Consider the following 21,309-nt stretch of genomic DNA (forward strand, 5'->3'; position numbering starts at 1 on the left):
TAATAACAATATAATCCCCGAATATAATATGATAATTTTAATTCGTCTTCATATATTTTGTATAATTATATATAATGATTAGATTTTTTGTCTCACATACTACCTGAAATGGAATATATAATATTACTTAAAAGCTTTGAACTCAAAAGATTCCTGAATATAACGCAACATAAAATCATCCCTTTCTTGGATTGTACGTAAATTATTTTTTTTTAATTAAACACGTATCTCTCCCGGTCATTTTGTATTTCTTTTGTCATATGCCACGGGAGGTATGACGGGGGGAGATATTATTGCAGAAAAACGTTGATTTCATAGACACAAGTCATGTTTTCGGTTTTTAATTTGGACAAGATAACTACTGCACGTATTACAATGGATTTTGTCTAAAGCCAAAATAAATAGCTTACTAATTGCGACATACAACTGACTCGGGTAGATATACAGATTACTCGAAACACAATCAAATGCGGCGTTCATTCGACATGTATCGCCAACTTTGCGTCGAAATATTGACACGCTGACGTAGTATTAACGAGTAAGTTGATTCTATCAGTTCAACAATAACGTCCATAAAAATCCGAGGGCTGGAGACGTCGAAAGAGTGGAACCCCTCTCCCCCCCCTCTTTTCTCATCTTCTGTCAAATTTAAAAATCTCCCCCCTTCCAAATGACATAAATAAAATTACCGACCCCCCCTACGCTCATTCCTATTTAGGTGTGTGATACCATTTCTCGGCTCACAATTCTTTCAAACTAGCATAATGAAACGAAGTACAATGCATTACAGAAACTTTATCTGTCACTTGTGACAGAAGCCACGTTACTGAAATATTTTTTATTTATGAATTTTGCTTTCCGTATATTACGTCATAGTGTCCGTACTCCCCCGTCCGCCCAGTGATTTTTCGTCTGAATCTGAAACGCTCCTCCCTCCTAAAACCGATAACGTAATTTGTGAGCGCTCCCTCCATAGCGATACGCTAAAATTGAGAAATCTCATAATCCGAGAACCAATGGGAACCGCTACTGATAAGAACCGGGTAATCTCGCAGTATAAGAGTGCCTGTGCTTCGAATTCTCTTCAGTTTCGTCTTGGCAATAGAAAGCTGTAGAAGTCCGGTTTTGAATTACAGCCGGGAAGGATTTCTCTCCCCAAGAAAAAGATTAATTCACATCAATATCTTACAAGTTTCAGGCTTACAGAGGACAGAAACCAGATACCCGTGTAACTTTAGATAGCTTCAGTCTCAATGTATTTAACAAAATTACTAGGCAATCAAATGTGGAGTTACAATCTGACAGAACTCCCTGTACAATTCCTTCGTATGCTGACTTTTTGCTGGTGCACAGTTCTGTGGGTACAAGGGCACGGAGCCGGTCTATTTAATTTGATAACTGTTTCGTTTCTAATTTAATTGAGCTTCTGGTACAAAATTGACTGAATTCATTAAAATTCCGTATTTCATGCTTGGGCCTTCGAAACGGATTTCATGACACAAGAAGAGAATACTTAAACATAATGGTTATTATATTATATACAGATAATATTCTTAGAAATCTAAGACAATAAAAAATCATTATACTTCCAAATAATTAACCTACTCAATTACTTTATCATCGCATCGTGATTAATACTTTTTTTTTTTTAAATGACAATGATATTGAATGGCTTTGTTGTTGTTATTGTAATAATAATTATTATTATTACCAATATTATTCTCACTCTCATTTTTATCCTCAGTTTGTAACTCATGGCTAAATGTTCAGATGTAATTGTACTTGAAATCGCAGTTAACAGAGTGTTTTATTTTATTCGCCGCAGGCTGATTACTCCGGAACTAAGCAAGATACGAAATAGTGTTTCCTGCAAAATATATAAGGATCGAAGAGGAAAAGGAGGCGAGAGTGTCATAATTTTCGTAAGGTGAGCCGCCAATGCTAGCTGAAGGTCAACTTGGTTTTTTCAAATGTAACAGTTTATATTTCTCATCGACATCTGAAAGGCCGTCAAATTCTGCATCAAAAAGCATGCGTGCATGCCACATAAACTTGACCGGTGATGAGATACGAAGCGGTCAAGATGCTATGCGCACCAAGGTATCGAATACTCGAGGAATCAAATATTCTAATTGTGAAAGCTGTTAGAATAGATGTTGCGTGGAGTCCACGAGGCTAGATAAAGGGCGATCAGTTTGTTTGTATCGTATTTTATTAATTGAATGACAAAAAATAGCGCAAATTTGTTTTCGATTTTTCAACTTTAGTTCAAATACTACGTGGGTATTTATTCGTCTGTATCTTGAGAAGTATTTACGAGAAGAATAAGGTACTGATAAACAAATACCCTAGAACAGTTTGAAATGAAGTTGGAAATTTTTATCATTACTCCGTATCAATCCGAACAAGTGTTTATTCAATTATTCCGTCAGTTAATTATTGTCCCAAAACGGATCGACCAAAATTTTTCATGTAAGAATTGGGAATATTGAACACATAATTCAATTGCAGTAGTTTTACCGACTCATTAACTGAAGAACAACTCGACGATGTTCAAGGATGTTGCCTGTAAGGATGAAAAAATTTGGAATCCATTGAACCGCTCGCGTTTCTCCAAATTTAGCTGAAAATCTGAAATTATTTTTGTATCTGGTAAGTAATCGTTTCTTTAATTGTAAGCCAGTCGTTAGATTATTCAATTATTCTACATCGAGATTACAAAATCTCGATTTATTAATTATTTTTACGAGGCTAAGAGAAAACAATTGTTTAATACATGCTAGAAATTTCAGGTGAGATCCAGGATTTGAATACTTGTAATCCTAGAATTTCCGTATGTACGTATCGATCCTATAACCAAAATCAAAAATCAGTCTCATCGTTCAGCTCAGCCAGATACTCATGATGAGTGGACAAGCAGCTGGATTGCCAACTCTGAAGCAGCAATGGTGCGAGGACTATATTACGGTACAGTGGCCAATTTATTCTTGTTTTTGTAAAGTTTATTCGACTTTATCGTTGATTGTTATTACCCAATTCAATTATGCATAATATATACTTTCGGTATATAAATTTTCCAAAGTAGACACATGCCTTGACCAGGTATCACGGAAACCAAATTGGTTTTTTACCTAAAATTAAATGTCTATCATGATTTTTCAGACATTCTCGTTCAAGACAGTTAATTTACGTAAAAAAAAAAAACAATCGTCACAGTCAATTTGCGGTTTCCGTTTAGCATTCCGTTCGTTATCTTATTCTATCATAAATGAAATGAAAAGCTACATTTTTCCTAGCACTCATAATTTGTTTATTTGAAATATTGCTTATGTTGAGTGTAAATCAATATGAATTGCAACAATTACGTATTATCAAAAATTTTCCATCAAGATTTCTTGTTTGTACAGAGTACAAATTGAAATTGGGGAAAAAACAAACGTCTTAATTTTTTATGGAAACCTCATTAAAAGATAGATCATTTTTAACAATATTTCTACTTATTACAATTAAAAAAATATGTATATATATACGCATCAGTCATCTGCTCACAGCCACGAATAGCAGTAGAATAACAACAGATACACTGAACTGGGAACTGTACTGAAAAAGTCTACGTTGTTGAAAAATCTAATAAACAAATAGCACCTACTAGTAAGTACGTGAAAATAGTAATAAATAAACAATAGTCACGATACTACATACATAGGTACGGAACTTGGTTTTGTCGTAGAATTTATAACAGACACAATTAGCTTTACTGCATGCGTCACTATTTATTTATTTATTTTTTTTTTTTTGGCAGAACTTCAAATCCGCTCATCCAAATCGCGGCTTATAAATTTGTCGCGAACCTCTCGAAATGGTACGACGACTTCAAAACTCGGACTCGCGTCGAGGCCGCCCGCGGTGCATCAGTCGTCGTGTGTCAGACCTTCGAAAATTTTCTGGACGCACCCTCAGTAGCGGGAGTTTGCGCGAATGGATCAATACGGCGGTTCCCCAGCACGTGGATCCAGCCCCTCGACGGTCCAGCGCGGATGCTGGGCCAGATATTCAGTCGTACGATTCTCGTTTCACGGCGACGTTTTCGCAGGGTTCATCCTCAACTCGTGTACCAGATCACGTTTCGCTTCGGGTTCACGTTGAACTTTGAGACGATATTCCCACACACAGGATGATGATACCAATCTGAATCAAGCTGGATGCAAGTTGAAACGGTGAGTGCAATAATTAAAGAAGAAGAAAAATTAATCAGTCGTAAGGGAAGCCGAGGATTACATTGATTTCTTTTTTTTTTTTCTTTTTTGTGCAACGTTTACAAAGATTCGTCAATCGGGCCTTCTGGAAAATAGAGTGACTTTCGACAAACCGAGTGAAATTAAATAAAACAGTGCATTTTACGACCGTTCGTTACGTGACTACTTCGTGAGCTTGTACAACCATCGTCAGCGTTTTTTTTTGTTTTGTTTTATTTTTATAGATGGGTACACTCATTGATGTTTAAGATATTGTACCGACTCCAGAACTCTGTATCACTGTTGCAGAGTTGCACTGAAATATAATTGAGACAAATGTTTGCATCTATACCCTCCTTGCATTGAGGAAGGAAGTTGGATTTACGAAATTTTCAATGTTCCGGTTACTATAGACACACTCTTGAAAAGCTTTCCTTGGTATCCATTAAATAAGGACGATGTTACCATGCTATGCGCTGGTTTTTAGAGTGGATTATACGCATACTCAGGCACTCTCGGTGTATATCAGATCACGTCGCGAACTCATACTTACCGCAAACTCCGCGCTACTCGAAGAAACTGATACATAAATATTTTTGTCGACTCTCAAATCTTGGTATACGAGGATAGCGTGCGATAATGAGGTGATTATACCGCTTGGAAAGAATTCTTGCTCGCTATTATATTATACTCAATGTGAAAGTGCCTCGTTATCATAATTTCTTCTCCTCAAAACCGCCGCGTTATGGTGTAATAAACAATTAAAAAAGAAACCAAATGAGGGGAGGGAGTGAAAAAGCTAATACGAATGGTAGGTAAGTCTACGAGAATTGAGGCTTTCGAGTAATGAGGTTTAAATTTGAACTACATTTTTTGACAGAAATTTTATACAACGAGGTACGTTCCGATGTCGAATCGCATTTTAATCATTCGAGTTGCCTACCACTGATCGATCGCTTCTCGTAATACGAGTAATTCAACTACGACCCTTACCGTCAACTAATCATCCCAGAAAATGCTTCACTCCTGCACGAAGCATAATACGTTTCGAAACGATCTATAAACCCAGCACTAAGGACTTGAGAGCACTTGGAATGCTCACCGCGCCAGAGTTTCCACGATGCATCTATCCTGGAAGAAAGGTTGAACATTTCACTGAAACGTTGGTGGAACACGATACAGGCAGAAAGTTTGAAAGCGGCGTTAGATTTCATTTGCATCAGTGCACAGCCGACACTCTCCCTGTATATGCAGAATATGAAACACCTTTTTACCTTTTGGCGAGAATAGACAGCTGCAGCGAAACCTCCGGAATCATATTTTCCATGCACGTGAACGCGAGACTGATCGTTGCACAGAACCGTTCAAATCTGGAACCGTGTCACCTTGCCATTTTCCCCTGAGTTTCACGATCAGGGAATTGTGATAATTGGCAGATCGTGTTTCCGGCATAATTCATGGTGCAGTTTCGACACACTTGTAACTCTCGATCACTCCTTCGAACCCCTCGTTAGCAGATCCAGCATGTTGTTTCATCCTCCCTCTGCACCACGCGAGTTGAATATTCACCCTTTCTTTGCAAACTGTTCGCAGTAAATTTCTGCTACATGTTGATGTACAGCCCGAGTGCTGGCAGCCGTTGTTTATTGAAAGCAAAAGTTTCTCTGATAACGCGTCTATAAGCCATGCATATTTGCCCAATTCTCATCAGTCACTATATCCACATAAAATTGACCAATCGAACGTCAAGTTATGACTCACAGTGGGAGTTGTCGACAGCTTGACTCGCCTGGTTGAGTAACATGCGAAATTGATAAGCTGTGGTCGGTCTGTGTGCTGGTGTAATGGAATTTGGATGGAACGCGGCGTGGTGAGCTTGCAAAGTGCTGGCAGGCTCGCATATATATGCATCGGAGAAATCGCAACCTCTAATGTAGTGGCCCCTGTGCAGAAATTGAGGGCTTTCAGCGTTTCGTACCGGGCCATGACCCCGGTCGTCGTCAGAAACAGGTCGTCGTCAATCTAAAACCGTTGTCGCGTGCACGCTTGAGCGGCTGTTGTAAATTGGAATTTTGGTTAATTGAAGTTTGCTCCAGGAGGTCAGTTGACGCCTGTATCAGACAGGGTGAAAAATAGCAAGTCAAAGATCTCATAATTTCAACTCCGTTGGACTATCGACGGTCGATCGTCACTCGCCACGTTCGTGACCCGTGAAATGGAGTTTAGGTGCAGGGTATCCCGGCAAAAAATTCGCTGGACTTTAAAGTGCACCAGGTGCAATCGATACCGTAACTGAAACCGCGATTTCACGGCTCTAACATATGCTATTACAGCGGGTTCGACTGATAATTGTTCGCTACTCCCGAGCTATCGTGATATAGGATATATATCTATATGCTACCGGTATAATGCTAATTGCAGGCTCAACTGCCCGTCCGCCAATTAACGGAGGGTTTAATTAAATTATTGTACTTCGATGCAGGGATCGCAGTTTTCGCAAAGTTTCATTTCAGCTCTCTGTTCAAGTTTCGTGATATATTCTGGACTCCGGATGAAATAGTTCAAGCGGAACTTATGTTTGTTATTATACAGGGATTTGTCGCTATGCGAAAAACTGATTCTGAAATATTAAATCTCCCTCCCCTTTGTTGTACGAAAAAAAATTCCCTACAGTTTCAACGAAATTTCGCCGCAAGCTCTGAATGGGCTCGCTTTAATCTTCGTTGTGCGTTATTTTTTATCACGTCATAGAAAAGCCTCGCTGGTTCAGCGTGAGATGTAATGACGAAAATGTTGTATTCAGAAAGTAGAAATTGTTTGGGGAAGTTCATTGGCCGTCTGGAGGTTCGTAGGATGAACATGGCTGTAAATACTTGAATATACCGGCTTGTTAATTTAAACACATTCTTCGCGCATTCCACGAGCTTCCATTTACAAGGGTTGAAACTGTCGGAAACCCCGTTTGACCCTGCTCGTGAGTTATCACTGCCCGTCTACACGTCCGGCTCAATTCGGTGTTTCACAAGGATTCGTTTTCTCGCAGATCCTGTCCACGTAACAATTGTTTTACACGCTACGTATGTGCGTCGCGGCGAAGACGCTGCAGGCGTCACTTTGATTAGAGTACACGGTGTTCGCATATTCATAGAGTCAGACTGAGGTGCCTCCTTTAAACTCGCTGACATTACAGTATTCTCTTTGCTACGGATGAGCCGGTTTTTTAAACTTCCTTTTTCACACAGTCTTCGTAAAACAACATTTATATTACACACGCGGAGAGTAAGGCTCTTGAAATTCTGTCGGAAATGTATTCTTCGTTGGAAATAATTCTCTTATGACAATGAATTCGCATCTCTGACGGGGTAAATTGTTTTCTGTAAACATTTTTCCTTTCATTCCTCAAAGTATGACAAGTCTGCGTTCAATTCGAGGATTTATAACTGGTTAACGATTGCATGATACAGAAGGGTGTTCTTCTACACCTTTGTTTTCCCTCTCGTCTCGTGCTTTCACGCTGGATACTAATTACAAAAAAACATACGAATATGGTACACAAGTCGAAATGCCGAGAGTGGTTTTATGCAAAACGAAGCAGCGTTGAAGTGACCCGATTAGCATTGTATAGCGAGTTTAGAGGCACTTTAGGAAAGCGTATTATACATGCTATTGAAATGACAATTTATTTCTAGTACTTCGAGAGAGAGAGAGAGAGAGAGAGAATCCTTGAAGAGTTTGCGACGCTCGGATTAGCTCTGGCATTTCTCGACTGCTAGATGAAAATTCATTCAATTCCATTTAAATGTGAAAGTTGACGTGACAATCTAGGAAAAGAGGTCACTGTTCTATTTCAGTACCTGAACTCTACGCCTGTATATACATGAAACGTTTACTGATTTTTTTGGCTACTACTGAAATTTTACCCAGGGTTTGAATCTGAATCGTTATACCTTTGGTCAAACTGCGGTACGCGGTACAAATAATTCGACACTTGACACATCCTACTGACAAAGAAACGCCCGTTAAATCATCTCGGTGCCGTTGTTCTACATTGTTTCAGAATGAGCTGATCCTGTGACCGTGTTCAGTAACGTAATACTTGAATAAAAAATAAAAAGAAAAAAAAAAAAATACACCAACCCCACGAGTTCACTCGAGCCCGACGGGAAGGTGAGGTACTTCCGTGCCCTTGCCGGGCATCCGATGTGTGTGATTTAGCACGAACACATCGCACTTTTACATGCATATCCGCAGATCATTCACGCACTCCGAATAAACGTCATTCAACATTGGCACTGTCAGCTCTGCGGGTTGCCGGGTGAGGGTGAGCAAAAAATAATAAAGGAAGGCATTTTCTTCGCGCTTGAATGGGCGCACGGGTTAATCTCGACGTGAACCAGTGAACCATGGCGGGCTCTATGTTCCTGCAGGATTCCTTCCGTCTTAAGTGTAACAGAGTGTCTCTGATGTTTTCAGGGCAAAAGCTGACTCCGCGGAAGACTGGAAGATGGGAATCTACGTGGCAGGGGTCGCTGGGGTGGCCGTATTCTACGCCGCTGTTCTCGGCGTTGGTGTCTGGGCAGCGACGGTGAAGAAGAACAAGATGCAAAGAGGGCAGGACGACATGCTGCTGGCGAACAGAGGCCTCGGTCTCTTCCTCGGAGTGCTGACTCTCATCGGTGAGTAATGTTGGAGTCTCTTTGCCCGGCTCTATCTTTTCATTGTGTCGTGACTATGACCGCCTCCGCGTTAAGTCAGTTAATTAAGGCGGTTCAGGTCTCGGAATTTTGCGTGTAGATGTGTTGAGAGAAAATGGATTTAGTTAGACAGTGAAAACCGTCGGTATAGGCGGCTATTATGCCTCTCAAGAGAAAGACGGGAAAGTCCTTCGGCGCGCCGCGGAGAACTCCGACCTTTTCTACTTCATATTTCATTTGACTTAATTAGTGGAAAAATTCACCGCCAGACTCTTGGCGAACGGGTGAAGCGCTCGAAACTTTTTTTTAAATATGAAACAATGGCCTCATCTACTCGGCCCGAGTGCCTGAGGGACTCGGTAATCATGACGCGCGATTCACCCACGGATTTTCCTCGCAGTTCACGTAATCCGCAGATCGTTCCACTCGCCCAATTTTGACTGGACGCGATTTACGATCTTCGGTACCGAATCCCGCCGAACGAAAGTGAAGGGACCTCCAATTCGGGTGAAACGGAAAGAAAGATCCGTACAACATGGTAAACCACGCGGATATCATTCGTAATTCCACCGATATCGCGGCTTTCGTGTAATTGAACGCCCAGAGCCATTTGTGTTCCGCATTAGCCATTACCCTAATGAATGTACCCCGGTTACCCGGAGCTGCAGACTGCTGAAGCTTTGACAGTGTGAGAGAGAATTTTCAAAACCTATTTTATCCATTCATCCGCGTTCCATCAGCTTCCATTTGCTTCGGCATACTTCGCCATTCAAATCGACCCGCAAGGTGCACTGTAAATCAGACTAACGCGACTCTGAGAGTATAAGGTATGTGAAATGTTGAACGACTACTGTCGCTCACGCCCGGTTGTAAGCTACAGTTGCGGTTCTTTTAAATGCTTTCACATATTCCTCTCTGAAATCCTCCACACGTTGGGAAGGGATGGCATACCACAATGCCTCGTTTTTTATCATATTGCTACGTGTTTCCTCCATCTACCCGTATCCTGCACTTTTTTTTTTGTTTGTTTTGTTTTCTGTTTGCGTTTTTCCCTTATTATACCACCCGCTGCCACCGTATTTTCAGTACTCTAGTTTTTCATACCTACGTTGAAATTAAAGCCCTCCTAGCCTGAGAACCATACCGTTGCGCGGTCCCAAATGCGTTCATCGTTATAATAAACATTCCACTTGAAGATATACTGTTCCCATTAACGGCGTAGCGGTGAATCTCTGTTGATGATCCTTTAATGCAAAACTCAACGTTCTCATTTTATTATACCGGCGATGTTAACTTGTATGACAAATTATACTAATTGTTCTCTCAAATTTTGTCTTAGTCTGAGTTATGAGTTACGAATTAGGATTATCCTCGAAGCTCGTTAGTACTTGTATTCCACAAAGTTCCTTACGCTGGACGGTGTATAAAAGGTCACTTGTTTCATCTCTTCAAATAGCGTAGTACTCGTAACAATACTGTAATCAACAAGTCTCACAGTCTGAATATGGAATGTTTTCAATTCTCAACATCATACCAACTTCATTAGGATTCGTTTTTTTTTTTTTTACAGCAACGTGGGTCGGTGGTGGTTTCATCAATGGAACTGCGGAGGCGATGTTCACCAGAGGATTGGCTTGGTGTCAAGTACCAATTGGTTACAGTCTGAGCCTACTATTCGGTAAGTGGGTTTGAATCGAGGGGATGGATAGAAACGGGGAATAAACCGAGAAAAATCAAGTTTCTGTGTACGTTCCAAAGAACATATCCAGATTGCTTTCAAAGTCTTTCAAATCAGCGAACTCCTCTTTCACAGCTGTAAGTCCTATATATGCAAACAAATCTTGTCACTCGGTTTAGTCCAGCATCCGTCCTTCAATTGATTTCGTTTGACCAATTACATCGCTCTTCTGCGTTGAGCTCGACGCATCTTTTGAAAAATATCGACCTTGCCTTTTTCATATTCAACATCTCTCGCTTCAAAGGCGCCCTGCTATTTGTGAAGCCGATGAGGAACGCCGAGTACGTAACAATGCTCGACCCGTTTCAACAACGATACGGTGCTCGAGTGGGAGGACTTCTCTTCCTGCCGGCTCTTTGCGGCGATCTTTTTTGGTGTGGAGCGGTACTCAGTGCCCTGGGCAGCTCCCTTTCCGTCGTTGCTGGAATCGACTCCAACGTCAGCATCTGTGCCTCTGCTCTGCTAGCCGCAGTGTAAGTAACTACTGGTATTTTCAAAAATATTTCTTAATTCGCACGTTGATACCAAAACTTTCTGATTACTTGAGTCGTGCCATTTATCGACAAGCAATAACGTTTAGCAAAAGGCGTGTGAACCGCACGGCGAAAATTAATTCGCCTAATAATGATAATAATTTAAAATGCCAAGAAAAGGTTTATCGATAAGTTCGACAGAATTTAGTGCGGCATGCACAACGTCTCAGGCTTCAGCTTTCGGGCTGAGGGGTGAGTCAGCAAGCTACCCTCGGTGACTTGATAACATTTTTCCCTCAATTTCACGGCGGGCATCCATCCCATTACGAGAGGCAGCGTAGCGAATCGTTCGACGACCAATCTTCGGATATAAAAAAAAAGCTTGATTTGTCCCTGAGACGCTAGGGACGACGCGAAACAATAAAATAGAACTAGAGAATAGACAAGGAAAAGATAACGACGCCGCAGTCTGGAGAATTCGCTGAGCGGTCCAGTGAAGCGACGATAAGCGTCCGCTCATTTAGACATTTGCATTATATTATACAACGAATCCCTCAGAGTTTATTTTTTCTTTTCTCATCATGATCATAATTATCCGGATCTTTTGTAATACGTATGCGTCCATAAAATTAACAATTAAAATATTCTTAAGAAACACCACACGTCATTAAAATGATGCAAGGTTCGGGCACTTCAAAAATATGCAAAACATTCGAGCAGTTTCTAAGCATAGTCGTTCGCTTTCGGGCTAGTTGTACAGAGAAAAAGTGTAATCCATCAATGCATTTAATTGAAAAAAATGGAAAATAATTTTTTCTCATTATAAGAAATGTTTCTTAAAGGTTATTGAAATGAATATTTTCGCAGAATTCCTTTCGATGCGTGAATATCAAGTATAGGTATATTCGAATCAGGAGATATCGGAATGTAAAGCCTCCTCGAATGGACCGAAGCAATATCACGGGTACACAAAAGAATTATCCTTGGGTTACGCTTGTCAGCGGTTGTTGTAAAGACTTATACTCGTCTTCACTCCTGGTTCTTGGTGAAGAGTAAATATAACGTTGAAAAAGAAAGGTGTATCTGCACAATAATCCGACAATCGTATAATATTAATTTCTGAAATTATTTAAAAGGGAGCCAAGAAGACCGAATATACTCATTCATTTGGCAATGAATACATCGCGAGTACTTACCTTTTTACGTCTTCGGCAAAACGGTATAATTAACTTCCAAGTGCCACTTTGCGTATCTTTTTTTCTCAATTTCCGCTCTTCATCGACAATCGATCGTAACCGTAAAGCTTATCGTATTTGTGTACCATCGTCAGAATCAAGAAATTTTCAAAGTAAAACAATCAAGGCGACCCTCAGTATTCTCTTTCAACGACGTTTCTACCAGGTACACGGTTTGCGGTGGTCTGTATTCCGTCGCTTGCACGGACGCCTTGCAGCTCGCTTGCATAACTCTTGGTCTGGCGGTTGCCGCCCCGTTTGCCGTAATGCACTCGGCAGTCTCATTGGAGAAGAATCTACCGACGAAAGACTGGCTTGGCGAAATTAGAGAAGAAGATATGGGTGAATGGATCGACGGCATGTTGCTCCTCGTCTTCGGTGGAATTCCATGGCAGGTATAAAACAGCTCTACCATAATGTCATCGCGCTGATAGACACTGAGTCACATACTTTAATCATCGCACTCGTTTCCGCATAGCAAAAATTACACAAGTCTTTGAAGAGGGATGTATATACGATTCCGAAATCAATCACCATATCCAAAACCTCGTATGCGTTATTACAGGGTTACTTTCAACGCATCCTGAGCATCAAGAGCACAACGGTAGCGAGAACCTTGTCGATCGTCTCGATGATCGGGTGCCTCACGCTTGCGGTACCATCTGGGCTCTTGGGTCTGGTGGCCAAAGCGACGGATTGGACATTGGTGGAAGGTTTCAATCGTACCATAACGCAGGAGGATGGAAACGTGGTTTTACCGTTGGTCCTGCGTTACTTGACACCTCAGTGGGTCTCCTTCATAGGTAACGTATAATGCAAGTACGGTACCTTAGGTAGCACACTTGTCTAGATGCCTACTACTATTTGCTGATCAAAGCTAGGAAAACAGTAACTATTATTATTATACATTAGTAGTATGTACAACGACTGTCAATAATTGTAAAGTCGAAGCTGTGTCAACCCCATGTCGACAAATGTCCTGAACAATGTCGAGGTCGAGACAAGGTATTGTTTGATGACAACTCAATTTACGGTCAAATTGTACCTTGTGTAAGGGGCATTCGTGTATGTTTGGTTGACCTGTAGTCAACTATTGGTTTGAAATACGCTCTTTCTGTAAGTCTCCGATTAGTTCACTTCGTTTCCCTACCGATAATAAGTTGGATCATGGAGTTGACTGTATACTACTTCGAACGCTAATGAGCTGTGTTTGATGCCCATACTCTTCAATTCTCTAATCACAGGCCTGGGCGCTGTTTCGGCCGCCGTCATGTCTTCCGCTGACTCGAGTATCTTGGCTAGCAGCTCAATGTTCGCAAGAAACATATATCGATTAACGATCAGGCCCAAGGTGAGTAGGGGTGTTTTTTTCACATCCTGCACCGTTCCTTCATTTTCCATCCGACTCCGTCGATGCGGGAGGTTCCTTTGAGTCGTCGCTATCTATATAAAGATAATTCTCTTTCATACAGGCGACAGAAAAAGAGCTTGCTTGGGTTCTCCGTATCGCTGTTTTGGTCGTATCAGGTTTATCAGCTGCCGTCGCTATGACGGTCGGCAGCGTTTATTACCTTTCGTAAGTACAATGTACCTGCACCCTCGTCAATGATACGGATAATCAATTACAAGTCGTACCAGTTTATCCTAACAACTTTTTTCCCGAATTCTGGGGTAGCTATCTCTGCTCGGATCTCGTTTACGTCGTTTTGTTCCCGCAACTCCTCGCCGTCGTACATTGGCCCAACTGTGTCGACACGTACGGATGTCTCTTTGGATACCTCGTGGCTGTCGTACTACGAGTTTCCGGTAAGTAGCTCAAGGAATTCTTCGTCGATCAGTCCGATTTTTTAACTGACAATGAAAGAAACCACTGCATTTTTTTCAAACTTGGTGAAAAGACAGCTGCTTCTTTTTTATCAGGGGGAGAGAAGGGATTGGGTATACCACCGCTCATCGAGTATCCATTTTACGACTCCGCAACACAGACTCAAAAGTTTCCGTTCCGGACAGCAGCGATGATTTGCGCAATGATATCGCAGATTTTCGTCAGTTTTTTCACCAAAAATTTACTCGGCAGAGGGTACTTTCCAAGGTGCTGTGACATCTTGGGTGTTTATTCACCGGGAAAACCATCCAAACAGAGCGGCGTTGTTCAGAGCAGTTCTGGTGCCGCGCTAATTGACGCCGTCATTACCGTGAGTGAACTGATTTGCTCTGAGGGGGAAAAGCGCGATTGGCCGTTAAACGGTTCAATTGACGGGGCGTGGGGTATACAGACCTTTAGAAAAATTGTACCATTAATTCGTTGAAGTATCTCACGCTAATGATTATCGCTGCTGAATACTCGAGATTTAATTTACCCGACGAAATTTCTTCTTGCAGATCTCACTGCATAACCGAGCAAATCCGTGTTTTCCACTTGATGGAACTCGAGTTGTTGCTCAAAAAAACCTTGAGATTTTTCTATTTTCCACATTTATTTTCATCATTGTAGAATTGTGACCACACACGTTTCAGGAACCACCGAATGGGTCAGAGCATGCAGAAAATCGTCATGAGATGCAGAAATACGACGCAAATCGATCGGTCCGTGATGAAGACGCGCAGCACTACGAGACCGTGAATGATATGTACGAGAAGCCGGAGGAACCGAAATCAGATTTTGTTATTCAAAACGCGAACAAGAATTTGCAAAATTTGCAAAGCATCATGCAGTCTCCGGAGGCCAATCAAACTTCCGTCACTTCTTCTAGACAGAATAATTTCTTTGGTGATCAAATACTGACGGTTAGAAATTTAACCACAAATTCGGCGAGTGTTAGTCGAGCTCCAGTCACGCATGGCAGTAACTCGGTAAAGGATCAGAACAAGAACACCAAGAGTAAACCCGTGGCATCCAGCACGTCGGTGAACAACGTGGTTTACGCGAAACCTTCGAACATCGACAGAGGCAAAAAGAATGACAAAATTGCCGACAAGTCAATGATGGAACTCAACCTTAACAACGACTCCAGTGTGGGGAAGAAAAACATCAAAGGTGTAAAGCTGATTGGTATGGAGGGAGGTACTCTGAGGAGACCGTCGTTGCAGGTAATTACATGTCTAGTGAAACATTAAACAAGCAATTTGTGCGACGTCAATGTCAATCGTTTCATACTTCTATTGTTTTGCGGAATACGTGAGCGTTGAGAGTCATGCATCTTCACAGCAGATTAAACGGACAGTTTTATCGTACTGCACTTGGCTCATTTCACATTTACGTTACGTAACAGGGAACATTTTCTCCCACTCCTTCCGTGGAATTGGTTCATATATTGGACAGAAGACAGAGCAACACTTCTTACGGTCCGAGCTCACTGTCTCCAGTCCCAGGGGTTGAGGCTTGCAGGACTCACGGGACAGCGGTTGATGGTCAGGTCGGGAACGAGCATTGTAGAATCAAGAGAGGCATCGTCAGGCACCACAGGTACACTTTGCTTTCTATATTTGAAGCAACAGGCTACATTACAGCTGAGCATTTGATCGGCGCGGTAGTATATTATGCAACGAGTGGGACAAAGGGACGATTCCGAGTGACTGCGGATGTCATACGAAATCTGAATCGTTACTGCCCACGAGTTGCACACGATATTTTTCACAGTAAAAATGTAAATTAGATGATTTTGGCCGTCTGCTGAAAATGACGAAAAGACGCTATTTCTCGATGAATGACGTACGCGTTGAGACATGGCGAATCGTTTCTCCACTAGTGTAGAAATGGTTCGCTATTTCGCAACGCGCTGGTCATACGTAGAAAAATGGCTTTTTTCGTTCATTTTCAGTAGACGGCCGAAACCGCCTAATTTTGTATTTTTATTCTGAACAATATCGTGTGCAAGTGTGAGGAATGACGATTCTGAGTTCGTATGGTATCGGCACTCGCCTTCGGTTCGTGAGGGGTGACTAACTTCATACTTACTCAGAATCGTCACTTTAGACCACTCGTTGCGCAATATATTACTTCCGAAACTTTGTCGAACTTTGCACGTGTTCATCAGCTTCAACGAGACCGGGGACAGAGCCTTGACCACGCTTGCAAGACAGCCGAATTATCCCTCGATGCCGTTGAGACCGGAGGACTGTCGCCTGACGCTGATCAAGAGGGATAACAAAGCTGGTGCAATCGTTCGCCATTCGTCTGTAGTCGATGAAAAAGATTCGGGCGAGGGTCTGGTTGTCAGTCCAACTTACAAGATGTACGCTTCGACGGGAAAGACTGGAAATTATTTCGTTACCGACGATGAAGCTGTAAGCAGGTTCTAGACGGGAGTGGCATCAGGATCGCGTTTCAAAGCTCCTTTAATCTAATCAACTGATGAGAAAAGGATGCAGTAAGTTATATGACCCCATATTGTGCTGGAAAATATCTCATATTTCATGTACTTTAGACAATTTCACAGTAGGTCCGACCATGATATATTTTCTTATCATCTCACAACTATCTATTAAGCTCAAACCTGGAACATTATTTTTGAAGATTATTTCGAGGAAAAATGTGCAGTTCTTTTAGTAAATTAGCATTTGTGCTATTTTTAAAAAGAAAGACCTGTCTGATGCAGCTTTTGCCGCGGCATGGAAAGTTGGCTCCGTTATTCGTATAATACAGCAATAGTAATAGTAATAAAAATAGGAAACGTAAATTAGCGAAGCGTTGTTTTACGTGCGATATTGTTAATTTTTTCAAAGCACGAGCGTATAAAAAAATGTTCGAACCGTTTCTTTTTGACGAATGATGATCTTCCGCAGCATTTCCGTGTAAATATATGTAGTCGTAGATACGAGAAGTTTTTGTTGGGTTAAATATTTAATGTACCGCAATACGTGGCAATTGATAATGAATATTATTCGCGAACTATCGATTTACCATTTATTTTGATGTAATATTAAATGTTGGCAAGGAATGAATAATCGATGATATAACCTTAAAGGTACTCGTATTTATGGGAACGAATAAATACACACAAAAATATTACATAGCGAAACGTCCAAACGTGCAAATTCATGATAATCCAATGAAATGATATTTTTGCACCAGTAGCTAACTAGTTATAAATAATATCTAGGAATACAATTCGTGTATATTTAATCCTTACAACAACAGCAACAATAATAACGAAGTAAATAGTATTATGAATAACGCAATTCTTAAAAAGTATAGTGGCCTGACGACCGTATAAAACTTAAGCAACGTATGAATATGACAACAAAAAACACGGTACGATGAAAGTAACGGTGAATATTTGTTATATTAAATAATAAGAATCAAGAAAAGGTGGGAAAAAATTTACAAACACGTTCATATTATCAGTATACTATAAGAAATTTTTACAAAGACTGATTATGAAATGAGAAATTACATTTTGATGTCCCCAATTTTACGCTGGATGAAACCGAGCAGTTGGATACTTGGAGAGTTTTATTCGTCAACTGAGCAAAAATCTGTTGACTTACGGCAATTGCGATCAAGAAACAGGCTGCTATAGTGTTTACTAAACAATAAATTATATTATTACGATATTAAAATATCGTAAATTTACTTTGAATACCTATAATACACACCAATTACGAAGGAACTTCTACCAACACTCGTGTGTCTGATAAGGATATTTTACGCAATTAATGATTTTGTAAAGTTATAAGTAACATCTAGTACCTATATCAGTATTATTACTAACTAACTAATGGTAAACTAAGAAAAAGAGAACCATTGCAAAACTTTTCAAAAGTCAATTTTACGAACTGTACGTATCTGTAATATAGAAATGGAAACATTCAACGACTTAATCAACTCCGCGGGAAAATTGACTGTTAGTAGTTACTAATTACTTTGAGAGAGAATTGTAGAAGCAGATTATCATTACGTGAAAACGAATCTTTCTAACGATTATCAGTCATCTGTATGTGCCAGGGAAATTTTTCGTTTCTGAATATTAGTTGCATTATAATTTGTAGGATGAGATCATATGTACTTGAGTGATGGTAATTGATATGCAATGACGATTGTATGTAGGCCTAGATTAATATTATAATAATGATGTGAACATTGTCTGATATTAAAATTATCTTTTCAATTTCGATTATGACAACATGAATGAGGTTGTATACTGTGAATTATGTGCCAAATACATATAATGGTCCTTCAAACATAGGAGAATGTATAATTCCATGTAGAATATGTAGATATAGGTAAGTCTACTCAAGTGGTAACCACTAGCTATTAAGTTGATGTCTCAAGATTTCAAATGAAAATAATCAACTGAAAAACTTTGTTTTTCAATATTCGTTACGTTAAAAAATGCGTGTAGGAAACATTGATAACGAAAATTTACTTTTTCTCGAACACCTGCATCGTAACATTTTAAATTATCAAAGTATCTGAATGATTGTTTGCTTTTATTATTAGTTAGCCGAAGTTATACATTGTTTCGAATAAGAAATAACTCGAATTCTAAGGTAATTAATCACAACACTTTAACAGTAAGTCAATATTTGTGTATAAAAAACGTTAATTATGTGTGCATGTGTTCAAAAATACGAAACACACATCTTGTGACTGCGATGTAGAGAAATTCCAGTACAATAAAAAAAAAAAAAAAAACTGGATAAGTAGGTGTGTTTAAAGTAAGTCGAAAAGGTAGATACGAATAATAGGTAAAATATTAGGTGAAATTTGATACCTTGATACTTTCACACCACATAAAGCGTGATTTGGTACACAAGAATTGCATGTGACTTCAGTGAACGTGAATCAACTTGTAGAAATCCCATCAAATCTAGTAATAAGAACAATAAATCCGATGAAAATTCATGTACCGTATACTTTATTTGGAGATAAAAAACTGTATGCCTCGATTCTGTGGAATGAATGATACATTCATTAAGGTAGGTCTATAGTATCAAATCGTTAGTTCGACGCCTCAGTTAATTACCCACTGTTTCGTGACCGAGTGTTGTTTATACGACGCGCGAGTGATATTGATGATCTAGAAAGATCAGAAGACAGTAGAGTGTCGATACAGAAGTTTAAAATATATGGAGATCTCTTCCGCAGAATTTTTTTGATCTAAGGATTCGAAACGGAGAAGAGTCGGAATGTAGTGAGACATGATATCAAATCGACCGAATAGATTCTGACGGTTCTGTAATTTGGATTAACGTACTTTATTTTTCAACATTTTGTCTTTTCTATGTTTCAAATTTCTAAAATTCGGAGATTCTATCGAACAGATTTCCGCGTCCTTGAATAATTCGTACGGTAGAACTGCTAGATTTTTTTCTGCGTTTTTAACATGTCTTCTCCTTTGCAAGGTCAAAGCTAACGTACGGTGTGAGCCAGTAATTGAGACACTTGCGAGATAGCTCCAGAAATGGTATTGAACTACGAATTCAGAATTGAAATCCACATTAGCGTGAATTGTAGGATGTTTTTGTAGGAGACAACGATGACATGCACTCTGAAATAATTGAACGGTACATAGAGAAACTTGAAACCAATGAAAGAAAACTTGAATCACATCTTCCCAGTTGTGTGTGAACAGGGAGCTCAACTTGTCTTCTGTAGTTTTCTACGGTTGGATTGTATGCATAACAATTGTGCCTTTTAATTTTGAAACCGAGGAAATCCTTTATATTTCCTTTGTATGACCTGGATTTGATTATCGTTTTTGCAATGATTGGAGTCTAGTCGATTGAAGAATAATAATTGGGAATGATTCCTGAGTAGGGAACTTTTCACCGGACTAAAATTCGACGTTGACCTGTTTAAATTTTGTGAGCCCAATCTTCCCCGACTTAAGTCAACGACTGACCATCGAAGGGCCTAGCCGCTTGAGTCTGGAATCGGCAGGAAATATGAAGTGCGTATTTCGTGTCTAAAATGTGAAAACTGAAAACATTATACATCATATCATATCATCATACATCGTACATCATACATCACATCATACATCATCATACATAGTATTGAAGTTCGAAACGAAAGTTTGGATGTTCGGATGTCGGATGTTCAGAAGGTGACGTCATCCAAATTTTTTTTTCTCTTGACGTCATGGATCTGTAGTAATCAGCTAGCCGAATTCCTTAGTATGGAAACAACCGCGCAGTAGAGCGGACGTATGAAAATCGCGCTCCGCAGATTTCGTGTACCGGGTTCTCTACCTCCTGGATCCTGCGCTCCGGGTCCGTTTCCTGGTGCAAATCGACTTCCAGGACAACCGCCCTGTAGTTTCTACGCTCCAGGTCCGCTACCTGGTGAAACTCGACTTCCAGAACAATCGCTCCGTAGTTTCTGCGCTCTTGGTCCACTGCCTGGTGAAACTCGACTCTCGGAGGACAAGGAACACGAGGAAAACAAGGTGGACGAGGAGGACGAGGATTTGTGCTCGGTGAGTAAAACATTTTTACAATATTTGATGGCAATTGTAATTATATTTCATCGAAAATATTTCCAAGTTGTCATGTTTACAAAAAATTATTTCGATTCATTTTATGCGCAAGCACGAATTCAGTAGCTATAAATGCGCTGATGAAATTTATTATATTATTTGATAATTAATTAATTATATTAATCCTTACACAATATTTTCGATATGTTCTTATACTGAAAATATTTATGACTATTGAAGGTACAACCCAAGGTGGTTATCGGTGGTCGTTGGAGGTGGTCGGAGGTGGACGAGGAGGAGGACGAGGAAGGCGAGGAGAACGAGGTGGACGAGGATTTGTGCTCGGTGAGTAAAACACTTTCATAATATTTGATGACAATTGTAATTATATTTCATCTAAAATATTTCCAACTTGTCATGTTTACAAAAAATTACTTCAATTCATTTTTCGCGCAAGCACATATTAAGTAGCTCATGAAATTTATTACATATTAATTAATTATTTAATTAT

At 40.1% G+C, this 21,309-nt stretch overlaps 1 protein-coding gene across 2 annotated transcripts; it reads left to right on the forward strand.

The window, feature by feature from the left end:
- The first annotated feature begins 3,974 nt into the window (after positions 1–3,974).
- On the forward strand, positions 3,975–19,222 carry LOC124180802 (high affinity choline transporter 1-like). Of its 2 annotated transcripts, XR_006870314.1 has the most exons (14): positions 3,975–4,217; positions 8,709–8,911; positions 10,500–10,607; positions 10,912–11,140; positions 12,542–12,770; positions 12,941–13,178; positions 13,620–13,726; positions 13,848–13,951; positions 14,051–14,181; positions 14,296–14,570; positions 14,893–15,465; positions 15,648–15,841; positions 16,413–16,745; positions 17,099–19,222. XR_006870314.1 is itself a non-coding variant. In XM_046566599.1 (13 exons), exons 2-13 carry the CDS (start codon positions 8,740–8,742, stop codon positions 16,675–16,677), a joined length of 2,625 nt encoding a protein of 874 aa, XP_046422555.1. In that variant the 5' UTR covers positions 3,975–4,217; positions 8,709–8,739; the 3' UTR covers positions 16,678–19,222. The 2 variants fall into 2 exon arrangements, 1 of the variants encoding a protein (XP_046422555.1); XM_046566599.1 differs by having other exon boundaries at positions 16,413–19,222.
- Positions 19,223–21,309: the final 2,087 nt, after the last annotated feature.

This window comes from Neodiprion fabricii, chromosome 1, assembly GCF_021155785.1.
Source record: "Neodiprion fabricii isolate iyNeoFabr1 chromosome 1, iyNeoFabr1.1, whole genome shotgun sequence".
NCBI lineage: Eukaryota > Metazoa > Arthropoda > Insecta > Hymenoptera > Diprionidae > Neodiprion > Neodiprion fabricii.

What these genes read in the sequence shown, in the direction of transcription:
- LOC124180802 (XM_046566599.1), top strand. Translation starts at nt 8,740, where the DNA reads ATGGGAATCTACGTGGCAGGGGTCGCTGGGGTGGCCGTATTCTACGCC. An exon ending in TCTGCTCTGCTAGCCGCAGT is followed by an intron (nt 11,141 to 12,541) that starts GTAAGTAACTAC and finishes CGTTTCTACCAG; the next exon opens with GTACACGGTTTGCGGTGGTC. An exon ending in GATTAACGATCAGGCCCAAG is followed by an intron (nt 13,727 to 13,847) that starts GTGAGTAGGGGT and finishes TCTTTCATACAG; the next exon opens with GCGACAGAAAAAGAGCTTGC.